Source organism: Drosophila miranda, chromosome XR (assembly GCF_003369915.1).
Source record: "Drosophila miranda strain MSH22 chromosome XR, D.miranda_PacBio2.1, whole genome shotgun sequence".
In the NCBI taxonomy this organism is placed as follows: Eukaryota; Metazoa; Arthropoda; class Insecta; order Diptera; family Drosophilidae; genus Drosophila; species Drosophila miranda.
The window spans coordinates 7,987,661-8,000,871 of NC_046674.1; the positions used below are offsets into that span (position 1 = coordinate 7,987,661).

The 13,211-nt window shown below is 42.8% G+C and overlaps 1 protein-coding gene across 3 annotated transcripts in view; it reads left to right on the forward strand.

Annotated features, from left to right (window-relative positions):
- Positions 1 to 3,242: 3,242 nt before the first annotated feature.
- LOC108153181 (capon-like protein) overlaps positions 3,243 to 13,211 on the forward strand; it is a 45,131-nt gene continuing 35,162 nt past the window's right edge. For 2 of the 3 annotated variants that reach the window (XM_017282992.2, XM_017282988.2), the window contains exons 1-2: positions 3,243 to 3,459; positions 8,548 to 9,121. In XM_017282992.2, coding sequence (XP_017138481.1) covers positions 9,020 to 9,121 — 102 coding nt within the window. In that variant the 5' untranslated portion in view covers positions 3,243 to 3,459; positions 8,548 to 9,019. Of the gene's footprint in view, positions 3,460 to 8,005; positions 8,331 to 8,547; positions 9,122 to 13,211 lie in introns of all 3 variants that reach the window. The other variant, XM_033386836.1, reaches the window with a different exon arrangement.

A 13,211-nucleotide genomic window follows, 5' to 3' on the forward strand; every position in this document is an offset into this window, starting at 1 on the left:
GGCACTCACTCGAATTTTCCTAGCTGGAATTTTCCACATTTGCACTTCCATTTCCACTGTGGATGCTGTTTCCGCTGCTTCTCTTTCAATTAAATAAGTTAAATGGGGGAAAAAGGAGAAAAGGATAAAAAAAAGTTGAATGAGTCGAGTGCTTGAAGAGCGTGTCGCATTAATTTTCACGCGAGTGCATATTTGATTTTACTTTATTCATATTTCTGTACCTCGTTTCCCGTGTCCGTGTATTTGCATAAAGTCGTTCCAGGCTCCTGCTTCTTGGCGTTGACATGCATAAAATTGTAAGAGAACGCTTGCCGTTGCCAGGCATAATTTATGCCAGAGCGTCATGGGTTTTTTTTCTTTATTCCTTTGCTGCTGTGCTACATTGCGTATACGTAATGTATCATTAATTGTATTTATTTGCTTTGCTGATCGATTTCCCCTTCCCCACAATCCACACTCTGCTTACCGTTTCTAAAACATCCGTTTGAGCTAGACAATTTGGTTTATCAAAGTCATTTGGCTTCTGGCCCAGAGGCATATCCCCCCCCCGAACACGCCCTCATAAATTAACGCAGACTTAACGAAGCGTTAACACAAAAGAAGGAGGAAGCCCCGAAAAGCAGCTTGTCCTTCGTGCGACAATAAATTTATTGGTTTTATCCTGTTTTATCCCTGCTTTCCTCCCTCCCCTAATGGAGCTTATCATGGCTGTTTCTGTTGCTGTGTCGTCTGTTCATCTCCGGTGAATATATGCAGTAAATTTTTATGTCAAATGAGTTTCAGTGGCTGTTTCTTCTTTCCCTGACAGCGGTAATATAATTTATGCATAAAATAATGAGGCTATAGGAGGTGCGTGCAGCGTGCATGTGAGTGAAAAGTTATTAATTGATTTGGCTTTAAAGCAGTTCCATCCAGCATCTCCATTGATCCAGTCATTGAGTGGGATACTCGTTGAAAAGTTTGCATGGATAGGCATGAAAAAAGGGAAAAGTTTTCCCTCCTTTTGCTGCCATTTGAAACCTGAAGCCTTAAGCATCCCTGTTCTGTTCGATAGGACCGCCTAAGTGGGGTTTTCTTAAGATTTTTCGACAATGTGTTAAGTGAAAATTGACACAGGCCAAAGGGGACAGCTTTCCATGATTGAACGCATTTTCAAAAGAGGCCTTACGGACTCACACATGTACGAGTATGTAAATATCTGTATCTGCGGTGCCTTTAAAGTTTTCCTGCCTGGGAAAAGTTTCACCATGTTAAGCTGTGAAATTGTACGCCATTTTGTGGACGCCATTTTGAGTTTTGCGCTTTTTTAATTAAAAAGTGGCCATTCGGCGGGCGGAAGGAAGGGTACGGAGAACTGGCGACAGCCATTTGAACTTGTTCCTTGCCTCTTTTCATTTTCATTTCCAATCCCTAGTTCCTCTGTGTTGCCACTGTTGCAGAAACTTTAGACAAAAAGTAATTAAAATACGGCAAATATTTGCAGTCCGTTCGAATGCAGTTGTTCTCTGGACAGCCACCGATTCAGGCCAATTCTGCAAGTAATGCCAAGGACCACGGGCCGTGACCGTGTTCCGTATAGCCGTATCTAATACGGAAAACTGAGCACACTTTCCGTTCATTTGTCAGCGTTCCGTGTCGCTTGCCTGGTAATCAGGCCGCATCCGTATCCTTTTGCGAGTTTGCGCCTTTTTGTCATCCTTTTTGCGGTCTCGACTTGTCGTTGGCTTTAGCTACCGCCACTGATCCTACTCCTGTTCTAGCTCCAGCTCCCATCCCCCAATCCATTCCCGCTGTTTCCTTTCATATGATTGCGGCTTTTGCATATTTCCCATGAATACAATTTGCACACACTCACCGCAAGTCGGGTCTGAATTATGCGTGGATATTCGCAGCACTGCGGAGTATGTTGTCAGAGGCTGCCTGTCACCTGACCCCAACCTCGCCCCCATCCTAGCATCATAAAATCCTAACTCACGTTGTGGCAGTCTTCACCAAACTCGGTTACTTTTGGTATGTGCAGAATTTAGTTGTCAACTTTGATTCCGGCCAATATATTGAGTCGCATTGAAAATAAATGTCTGTCTGCCAGAAGTTTGTTTGCGAAAGGTATGGGCAGAATTTGAAGGAATGCGAAAGAATTTTTGATGAAGGGCTTACCAAACCATAGATGGGATATGAAAATTCGCTTTGCAATTGATCATTTTGGGCTTTGGATAGGTTTTTTTTTTTTAGCAATCATTGAAATATTATATGTAATCCCTGAACTTGAAAAAATTATTTAAAAATCTCACACAACTCCAGAAATACAACAACTTAGGCATGTTTGGCTTGTGGTACATATTTTTGACCATGTTTACCCTGTTGTACGAGTACCGTAGTGGCAGTAGCCCCCTGTAGCATCTTTAGCAAATTTAAAGAGAGATCCCCAAGACTCTGGGGCTTCCACACGGAAACCAAAACAGAGAAATATTGCGAAATCGCATTGAGGCTCCCATCGGACACCCCAACCACCCCCCGCACTAGAAGGCAAGCAACGAGCACGTGTATTTGCCGCAAGCTGATTGGCCAACGGCTTTCGCTTTTCGTTTCCGCAGAGAGCCAGAATCACCGACGACGACAACAGGCAGCGAGCATAAGAGAGCCAAACAGGGTACGTTAGTAGAAGGTGAGGTATTCCTTCTACCTATCCCTGCCTTTGATTGCATTTTCCATCGATCCTTTGGAACACTTCAATGTTTTTGCCATTTTAAGATATGACAATCCTCTGAAATGAACTTCCCGGATATTTAAGCTTTCTTTTATGCATGTTTTTACACTTGAAATTACTAACTTAAGTTACTTACGTAACTTAGAAAAACTTAATTTTTGCCAAATACGTATAAAATATATTTTATGTGTGTGTATTTTTCACAGTTTTACGCTTTGTCAGGATATTTTACTTTTACTCCAAATATTTATTTTATTATTTCTGTTATATACTATTTAATATTATTATGATAGTTATTATTTTTCACATGACTTTATGCTTTAAGTTGTTTCGAAAAGGGAGCAAGACACAAAGAGAGCAAAAGACCCTAAAAGAGAGCGGGCAAACCTCACTCTTAGTTCAAATACACCATGGAAACAAACAGGTTTTCCAAGCGCCAGAGAGGAACTCCCCACAGCGAGAATAGACACCCTGTATGCTGGCATAGCATTCGGGCTGCTGCTTGCTTGGGCACTCTTGGCGCTGCCGAGCCACAGTCAGTTTTGGGTGGTTCGGCGTTCATCGTGGTTGTTCGACACATGCCTATACGACTTTTACGCATCGTCCGCTCAGTTTTGGCGTCGCACTGAAAAACGAAATTCTGTTTCTGTTTCTTGCATACCGGTTGCTTCACACGTTCGTTCGATTCTTGTTGAATATTGACTGAAAAGCGGTTCTAAAGCATTGGAATATCGGTTTCCAGAGGAATACAAGTAATTTTCCATTTAATATTTTTTTATCAGTCAAATCATGCAGGGCCCTGTGCCCCCCCATCCCAAAATATTGGTTCTTATTGGTTTGCGTCAGATGCATTCTGAAAAACGGGTTTTACGGCATTCTCCATCTGCATTCGACTTGGGCTGTCCCTCGGTCTCTCTGGGTTTTGTTCGTGACGAAAGTGAAGTTCTCTCCGCGATCATAATCTAAGCATTTCCGTTACGGCAACAATTTGTAGGATATGCAAATAAAGAACGTAAAGCAGAACTGGCGAAAATTTACTTAATATTCATACAGAATATAGCCAAAAAAAAAAACTACCAAAGCCGAAAAAAAACCAAAAGCCAAACATAGCAACAAGTCGGCGCCAGTTGGTCAACTCTCTCAGAGCCCCCAAAAACCAAACCAAGTTGTTGAGGCACGGAAAAAAGCGTCGTCTTCATCGGCGTCCGTTTCCAAGAATTGGCAGTTAATTTTTGAAATCACCTCCAGCCGACAAAAAACTCCAGAGAAGAAAAAGAACCGAACGAAAGCCGTAGGTGTTACACCTGTGTCTGTGTGCGTGTATTTTTGTTTGCGTGAGAGAGTGATAACTGTGAAACTATATACCCGATGAGCAGCTCGAAGCCATCTTTGTGACATTCGAGAACTGTTCGAACGCATAGAAATGGAAAGTTTTGCGCATTATGAAAGCATTGCAGAATAAGAAAAAAAGAAGAAAATATTTTGCAGATCGCAGCTAAAAAACTGATTACGCGACGCGTTCTAGATACATTCTGGCTGCAGTGCAGATCTCTAGATCTAGATAGATCTACACTCTACATACAATATATACGTATATGTGTGTGTTTTTTTTTTGTCTGTGTTTTTGAGTTGAATGTGTGCCAAAAAAGATACGAAAAATTGGAAAACCGAAATGAAAACTACCGCCGCCATAGGCGTGTTTATTATTTTTATAAATTATTGCACAACAAAAACAAGAAAATGTATTGTTTGATTCACCCGAAGCTTTTATATGATATTCTGGTGAAATGCATCTGAAAGATACACAGTGCCACCGAAGCAGCAGGCACAACGCATAATCAACGATGAATTTCAGGGCAATGACAAAATTGCTGCTAACTTTAGTTTCGCTTCGTTTCTCACTCTCTGCCTCCTCTGTCTCTTCGATTGATCAATTATTTCTGTTGTCTTGTGGATAAAGATACAGAAAACTCTGGGGAAAAGTCCACCAGCAAAGAACTTTCAAGGTTAGTGCCTGTTCCTCTGGCTGGATTATGGATTATGGATTATAGATTATAGAGCTTAGTCTAATGATCCCCAGTGACTGGCTGCCCGGCCAAACAAACAAACAAACACAGAGACAAATGATGGCCGAAGAATGTTCTAAAATATTTCCCGAAAAAAGTACAAATCAACGCTGCTTCACACAGCCTCCTCCTTCAGCCCTCTCCCACTTTGGTTTGGCAATCGTTTCTTTTGCCCAATAGATTTATGTTGTATCTGAATGTTGTTGAGGTGCGTTCTATGGGTCAGAGGAGAGAGAACGGGAACGCGGGGAGGAGAGGAGACGGAGGCGGAGGCTGAGTGGCCGCCCCGCTGCTATTTATATCACACATACGCGGGGCTGGCTCCTCACACCAAATGTATCTTATAGATACAGGCAAAAAGTTTTGCATCGTACCCAGCCAGGCAGCCAGGCAGCCAGTCGTCTTCTTTCCTCTCCTTTACTCTCCGCATCTTCCTCTCCCTCGTTTCTGGATGTTGCTGTCGGAATATCTGTCTGGGGCTGTCTGCTCCATAAATATATGGCCACGACAATGGCGAGACACAGAACTCAGAATGTGATGACGATCGCGGATTGCGGATCGGGACAAAGCAGAGATGTTCTTCACTCTCTTGGCTCTCATCTAAGGCAGTAGCATGTTGCCTTTCTCGGCAGTTAATTTCCTTCGAAATCGAAAACAAGATTGATGCATTGGCCATGCCACAACCGGACCCCCAGATCGGGTCTGTGTTCATATCAGAAGAAGGAGGAGCAGCCACAGGAGACAACGCAGCTGGTCTGTCTTTTTAGCCATGTTTCTTTGCTTGGTATTTGTTTAATTGCTGCTGTGTATCTGTTTATTAGGCAGTTGGCTAAAAAAACAATGCGCGAAATATACTATCCATGCAGATATTTTTCCTTTCAAGTTTTCCCGCCTGGTTTTCCAAAAAGTGCGCAGCATATTTTCGAATAAAATATCAGCCCGCGGCGACCAGTTTCGTTTTTCTTTCTTCGTTTTCAGTGTGTCCCCCCAGTAACTTGCATAATCTGACACTGCAACAACAACTGCAACAGAAACAGCTTGCGGCAAGTGCAGCTTCGTCGGAGGCTGTGGCTGCGGCTGCGCAGTAAATATTTTCAGTTTCAGGCATGACAAAAGCTCCGAAGCGATTCGCTTGATTCGCTGCTACGTAATTGCCAAGTACAAAACTTGAAAAACTGCAAAGAAAAAAAAAAAAGATGCAAGAAGCAAATGACTGCCAAGCAGGGATGCCGACGCACTAGATACCCTGGAAGAACAATAGTTTTTAATGGCAGCCCTGACACTTGAGATGATGTATGGAAATATTGGTGGGAGAGAGATGGCGAAAGGCTAAATGATGAATTTCCGATAGGAGTGATTTTTGCATGGAAAGAGAAGGGCATGGCGGGACCAAGTCATACATAATACACAATTTCTATAGCATGTACAATATTTACTTCTCCTCTTTCAAAACACAAGCAAAAAATGTATAGTACCCTGCCATATTGCTGGGTATCATAAAATTGCAGCTGATATTGCAGTTGGGCTTTGTTTTGTGGCCATCTCTCTCTTGCTCAGCCATCCAAGGAGGGATACTTATTCCCCTCTCTGTCCAACTCTTTTTCTCATTCTGTCCCTCTTCTTCTCCTCCTCTCTGTCTTTGTCTTTCTTTGTGCATGCAAGAACCGGAAAGGAAGTGAGCGTGTAAGTTACCAAGACTTTGACTTCGACTTCGACTTGGGCTCGCGCGTCGACTCGGCAGTGGAGTCGAGCCCATGGAAACCGGTTCTCATCTCTTGTGTTTGAATGCTTGGAAGCACGTCGTCGTCGTCGTCGTCGTCGTCGTCGTCGTCAGCCTCGCGAGTCATTCACTTGCAGGGCGATACGGGTTTCTAAATGTTGTTGTTGTTGCTGCTGCGCAGTCGCTGTTGCAGTTGCAGTTGCAGTGGTCTGCCGTTGATAGTGCGGGCGAAAGAACAAAACGGAATCAAGAGAGCACTGCTCGAAGCAGAAGAACAAGGCGGAGAGCGCAATGCGAAACCGATTGTTTGTTCGTAAACTAGAAGATAGAAGAATCCGAAAAGAGTCATGCGTAGAGTCGTGGTGGAGGGGGGAAAGCTAGGGCTGGGGCTGGGGGTTCCAGGGTGGGTGTTAAGTGCAATGCATTGCACTGCTGCTGCTCTGTGCTCTCTGTCTTTCTCTCTTTTTCCTTTTGCTGGCTAGATGGGTCTTTGTACAACGCATGTGTAGCCTGCTTTGGAGTTACTTGAACCTTATTGTTCATATATGTATGTGTAGTTTCGTGCCACAAAATGGCGTCGATACTAGAGCTAGTACCTTATGCAGCTACCAGTATGGTTGATATATGGCTGTGGGCGAAGCCAGGCACATTGAACTCTGCACAATGTTTCTCTGCTGGCGAAAAATAGGAGCACGACGAAGGAAATAGGGCTTGGAAAGAAACCAGGGGTATTCTTAGGGATAAAAGGGCTCCATTCTATGGAGTCCAGACTACATCTATTATCGGCTTTGAGAGTTGTTTTTACTTTACTTAACACAAAGGTGTGCGTGCATTCCATACACCCATTTATCTATTCAGAAGCGACTATTAGAGTAACTTTTGGGGTCAAGCGCCCCAAATCCCCATGTGAATGCGGGCCCGACCTTAAACCAAAGCTGATTTATGTCGCTCCCCGAAAAGTGTCAACTGCTGCTGCTGCCCCAGCCTCAACCCAATGCCCTCCATTCGGAGGCGGCATCAGCTGGTGGCAATTTGAACTCAATCGACACCCAAATTGATAACTTAATGCGAGACAGAGAGAAACAATCAGCGAAGAAAGAGTGGGGGGCCTTTTAAAAAGTTGACTCCGGCATATTTATTCATTGGAGACCGGGAACCAGAGACCAGCCACCAGCCACCAGGCACCAGGCAATCCGAGGAGACGCCACAAAAGCCAAAAAGGAGGCAGATAAACAAACGAAGCAACAACTAAAGGCGGCTGTTTTGGTTGTTGCTGTTGCGCTTTGGCTGCCTTGTCATTTACACGCGTAAACGTCCATGACCCTCTGGCCTGGCTTTGAACTGACTTCAGACTTCAGAGGAAGCCTCAGAGGCTGCAAACAAAGAAGCGCAAGATAGACACATAAAAAGATGGAGATAAACAGGCAAAGAGAGAGAGAGAAAGATATTGGCAACGAGAGAGAGGTGGGCGATACTAAGCAGCTGTTTATTTTAAGTTTCGGTTTTCGGTAGACTTCATCACCAGGCAGAGTACAGTGAAAGCTCTGTGCAGTGAACAGTAGCTATATTTGTCCAAAAAAAACGAGAGCTTGCCCCTATAAAAGCTATTGAAATCCTCTTCTGTTAAACGTAAATCGACAATTGATATTAATTAAAGTGCAGACATTTGCTCGACAAAAACAATTGCCACAAACAAATAAAATTACGAATTCAATAAGCAACCAGCGACACGAGTGGGTTGGTGTTTTCGAATTCCACCAACCCATACATATGCATATATATTGATACCTTTGATCAGCGAGGTGTCATCGCACCAAGAGCTTGTCTAGTCGAAAAGGTGAGTCAATCGAAGCTCGTGATTAGTATTGCGGCTACCAAGAAATTCAAAAGCTGACTCAAAATCATCGACTTAATGACTCACTTTAATAGATAGATCGATAGACGGCGTTTGATTACAAAATATACGTATCCACAAAGCTCAAACTCGGGCTCCTCCAGTGCCTTTCTATTCTTCTAATCTATTAAGGCATTATATTTCTCTTCTCCACTTGCAGATACGCCGCACCGCACCGCACCGCACCGCACCGAACTCTAAATTGGCAGTGGATGTGAATGGGGCAGATTTCATAATAAAACGCAAGAGAAAAGAGCCTAAAGAATCCGCTGGTCCAACTGACGCTATTCAATTTGCTGAGCATCGGGAACCGCAAGCTCATAAATTGGGATTAAGCAACAGCTTGGGGGGAGCGTGGAGAGGGAGAACCTCAGAAACATAGAAAATCAATCACAGAGCGAGCGCTCGTCGCCCCCCCAGCAATTTGCATGAGCCAAAGCAAAGGCATTATCCAGCATCAGCAGCAGCAGAATCAGAAACCTCAGATACAGCCGCAACATCAGCCAAAGCGTCGACCAAGTGGCGTTTTGTGGCAATTGCGCCATCAGCTGCACAAGCGTAGCACGAGGAAGATGAAAACCATCTCATGATACTACAAGTGGTCCGAATCGGTGCTATTGAACTATTTGAGAATGCCATCGACACCGTACGATTTGGTGCAGGACGATCAGGATCTGCGTGTGCCCCTTCATGCAGAGCAAGCCTTCTTCCATGGCATCACATTTCAGGCAAAGGTAAGTCCTATTTATATTTCGATTTTCCGACGCGTTTTTTCGGGGAACTGTCGAGACAAGTGTTTGTGCTTTATCTTTATGACCATCTTTCAAGCGTTTTTTTTTTAATGGTTTCTCTGAAATTTTAATGGATTTCCATGACTAAGAAGTCTAAAAGTATCAATAAATATTTTAAATATTTGCCGGCGGCGATAAAACTAGTCAAAACTGATTTAGAAATTAGTCTGGAGTATCTGCCGCTTCTATTTCTTACGAGATTTTGAATGAAGCCATAACATTTTCCTTATTTTCCGCAAACGTAAGTTGTCACTGTCACTGAGCCTTTAAGCCGCCTTTCAAATAGTAATCTGTGAGTTTCTGCTACCATTAAAACAGAATGACTTAGAAGACTCGGTGTCAATTAGGATTAACAACACATAAATGAGATGTGTTTATTTAGTGTTAAAGACTTTTCTGCTTTGATCACTTCGGAGAAATTTCATTACATACGCAGGTTTTGGAATTTTCTTTAATAAAAGGCCGAAAACTCCTCCTAAAATATTTCTTCATATAAACTGGAATTTCTGCTGCATTAATCAGTGATGGTATGCATCTCTAATGAAATACTCATTGACAAAACCACGAGCATTTCATAATATTGTGTAAATTCTCACAGAATAAACCTCTCTTTATTCTATCTCCATTTAATTAAGCTTCATTTTGTTCGATTTTATTTGTGGTGCCTGGGCGAATAAACTATTCTAAATAATTTTTAAATGCAATTAAATATTTCTGACATGTGTTGGAGCGGCTTCATAACCATTTGTGCAGTTGTTGGCTGTTGCGGTTGTTGCTCTTGTGTGGATTGTGCTGCAATTGTGCTATCTATATACCCTTGAGGAGGGTATTTTGGTATTGTTCGGATGTTTTCAATGCCGAGAAGGAAGCATCCGCGACCTCAAAGGCATACTTCTTTATTATTTTTACTGCAGTATCAAAAACACCATAATATCATTTTACGATAGAAAAGATAAAGAAGAAAAGAGGGACGACTCTATTAGTTATGCACCTCGATCTGTGAGGGTATATAAAGGTTCGGTCTTTAAAGCCACAGCGTTTCTCTCTTGCTGCTGGTGTTGTTTTTGTTGCTGCTGCTGCGGTTGACGGAAGCAGCAAATAAAGAGTTTTTCACGTTAACAGTCGGTGGGCAAGCAAAGAGTTAGTCAACTGTCACAACTCTCAACTCTCATGAAGTTTTGTTGTTGTTCTTTATGTTGCTACAGATACTGATGCACAGACACACACACAGTCTGGAAAATTGTAAACAAATGTTTCATTTCCATACGAGTGTCCGTGTGTGTGTGGTGTGTATCATGTTCAATTATTCAGCATCGTATTTTGAGCATTTGTTTAGTTTTATGTACGTTGTTTCTCTGACGTTGTTGTTTCGGTTTCGGCTTCTGTTTATTATTTTTGTTCAATGTGTGGAAATTGTTTGCGTGCCAGACTCTGGTCACTGTTGATGTTGTTGCTGTTGTTATATCTTCTGTTCTTTTGATTTCGATTTTGATTTGATCAATTACATGCGGTTGACCAAAATTTCAATTAGTTTTACCTGAAAGATTGATGAGCTGTGGCCATATGCAAGAGGCAACAGGCAACAGGCAACTGGCAACAGGCAAAGAAAAACCAGTGTTTGTGGCAAGTTCATGACTGCCGCTTGGGCATTGACTTTGCCCCTTTTACATGCTCAATTTTGTATGCAAATGATTCGAACATTAGTCGCATCATTCTCACGTACAAGTGAGTGTCTCTGGATACATTGTCTCTCTAGCATTTTGCATACTGGATTTCTTTGTGTGGCAAGGCATTGCACTTGCCATTGGAGCTGCTGCTGCAACTGCAATTAAATTCACTCAATTCTGTATGCCAAATTGCAGAGGGAAACCAATCGCTGGGGTTTGCAGAGCTTGAAGAGGTTTTTCTTTTATTTTCTTTCCTTTAAGTTTTCTCTCCGCTGCAGTCCACCATGCACGTGCTGTAGTTTTTCTCCACCCCCATTCAAAACTTCAATGTTATTTGCATATTTCCATAAACAAAACAGCAAAAACAGAAAAAAGTAAACGAACAAAAAGTCTAACACTGGGAGTCGAAGCCGGGGATACCCTTTTTATAGGCTCTGTGACAATAGACACATATAGAATATGAGGCAAACATTTCATACCCTCTATAAGAGTATACGAAACTTTTGCACTTTGTTATGCTTTTGTATTTTTTTTTGTTCGCTTTGTTTGTGCTTTTGCTTCAGCTGCAGTTTTATCGTCTGCTTGGGTGTATATTTGTTTTTGGTTTGCTTTTGGCTGGGTCTCACTTTTGGCCGAAAAGAAACACAACGGTGGGTACCGTTACCTACCGATGCTGCTGCCGCCGCTGCAGCTGATGCTATATGGTTGGCTTGGCCTAACCCAAATACGAAAGCGAATATTCGTACCAGTATGAGTATGAGGAGCAGCAGCAGGGACTGCTTCGTTTTTTTGTGCTTTGTCAGCGTCCCTCTGCCCACTGCTCTGAATCATCTGACAGGTCGGGGCGGGAGAGTGTCCAGAATTATGGGAATTATGAGTCACTGGCCCTTCGATTGGGGGCTCTTCATTTCCGAGAGTTTGTGTTCTGGTGGCCCACTAAGGCCTGACTCTGGATGGGCTTCTTTCCATCTCTCGGATCTCGTAATCCTCCCGCTCTGCCTTCTTAGATTAATTGAATTTCACGCTTTGATTTCGCGAATTGCCTTGCCAACTGCCACTTGCCTCCTGCCACTGCCACCGCCTTTGGGCCCTGACGCATAAATCTTTCAAAAGGTGTATAACTTATTCGCTCACGCACGATGCCTGGCGCCGACAATTTTTTCTCGCACTTTTTTCGTTGGCTTTTTTTTGGTATATTTTTGTTTTGTTTCGCGCGCGGAAACACTGCGTATGCTTAACGCGGGAGCTAAGTCCCTGATTTCGTTTCGCTATTCGAGGCGGCTTGCGGGAGCTCTAGCAGCTCTATCAAATATTTATACGATTGCATCCGATTCAAGTCGATTTATTTTGGCTTAACAACTTCCGACTTCCGACTGGTGTTTGGGGAATTTATGGTCTCGGCGTTCATCAATTATTTCAAAGACATGAAGGATTTTCCTTCTACCTAAATTTCGGGTTAAATTTGGTACTTGTTCCACGTAAGTTTCGTTCTGTGGAAAACTTTATTCATAGGAAGGGTTCCTATTTATGTGTAGCTTCCATTTACCATTTTTAGTTTTGCTTAATGTCCAATCAAATATCAATTTACGTACTTTACCTCAAATTTATTTTAATCCCATGTTGATTATCATTTCTCTTCCAACCCGCTGCTGCTGATTTTTCAGTTTACAATATTATTTCCATTTTGTCTGTTTTATTTATGGGAAATTATTTATTTTTGGCTAGAGCACTGCTTCACGCTCGGGGTAAAATTAATTATTATTTACAAAATAATATTAATTAAGGCGAAGGTGAAGCGCATGTGTTCCAATTTTCCACGCACAGAGCACAAGAATATCGAGATGAAAAATAAAGAAAATGCGGCCCGCACATAAAAATATTAAAAAACAAATAAAAACGGAGACGGCCACATGCCTTCGGTCCACGTGCTACGCATGTGTGTGTGCTGCTGATGTTGCTTCTGCTTCTGCTGCTGCTGCTGCTGCTGTGTGTGCCTTGTATTTTCCTCTTGTGTTTACCCCATTTTCCATTTCGCAAAAATTATGAATGTGGTTCATGCGGCGTATACGCAATATATTCGAGAGCCCTATGCCGTTTCCTTGTGCTTTCCTCGGGCATTGTGTTTATCTAAGGAGGAGGCCGGCGGTGACGACGGCACATGCAGACATCGTTTTGTTTCAGGACCTACTCGTATATCAATTTCAATTATCTGGCATTTCCTTTGGAGCTTTTGGCCGGCGCAGGAGGAGGAGCAGCAGCATTTCAAAAGCATTTTGCCATATATAAATTATTGGCAAACGACAAAGGCAGACAAAAAGGACAACGCCTTCGAGAGGAGAGTGGCCTGGCCCCAAAAAGGATTATGC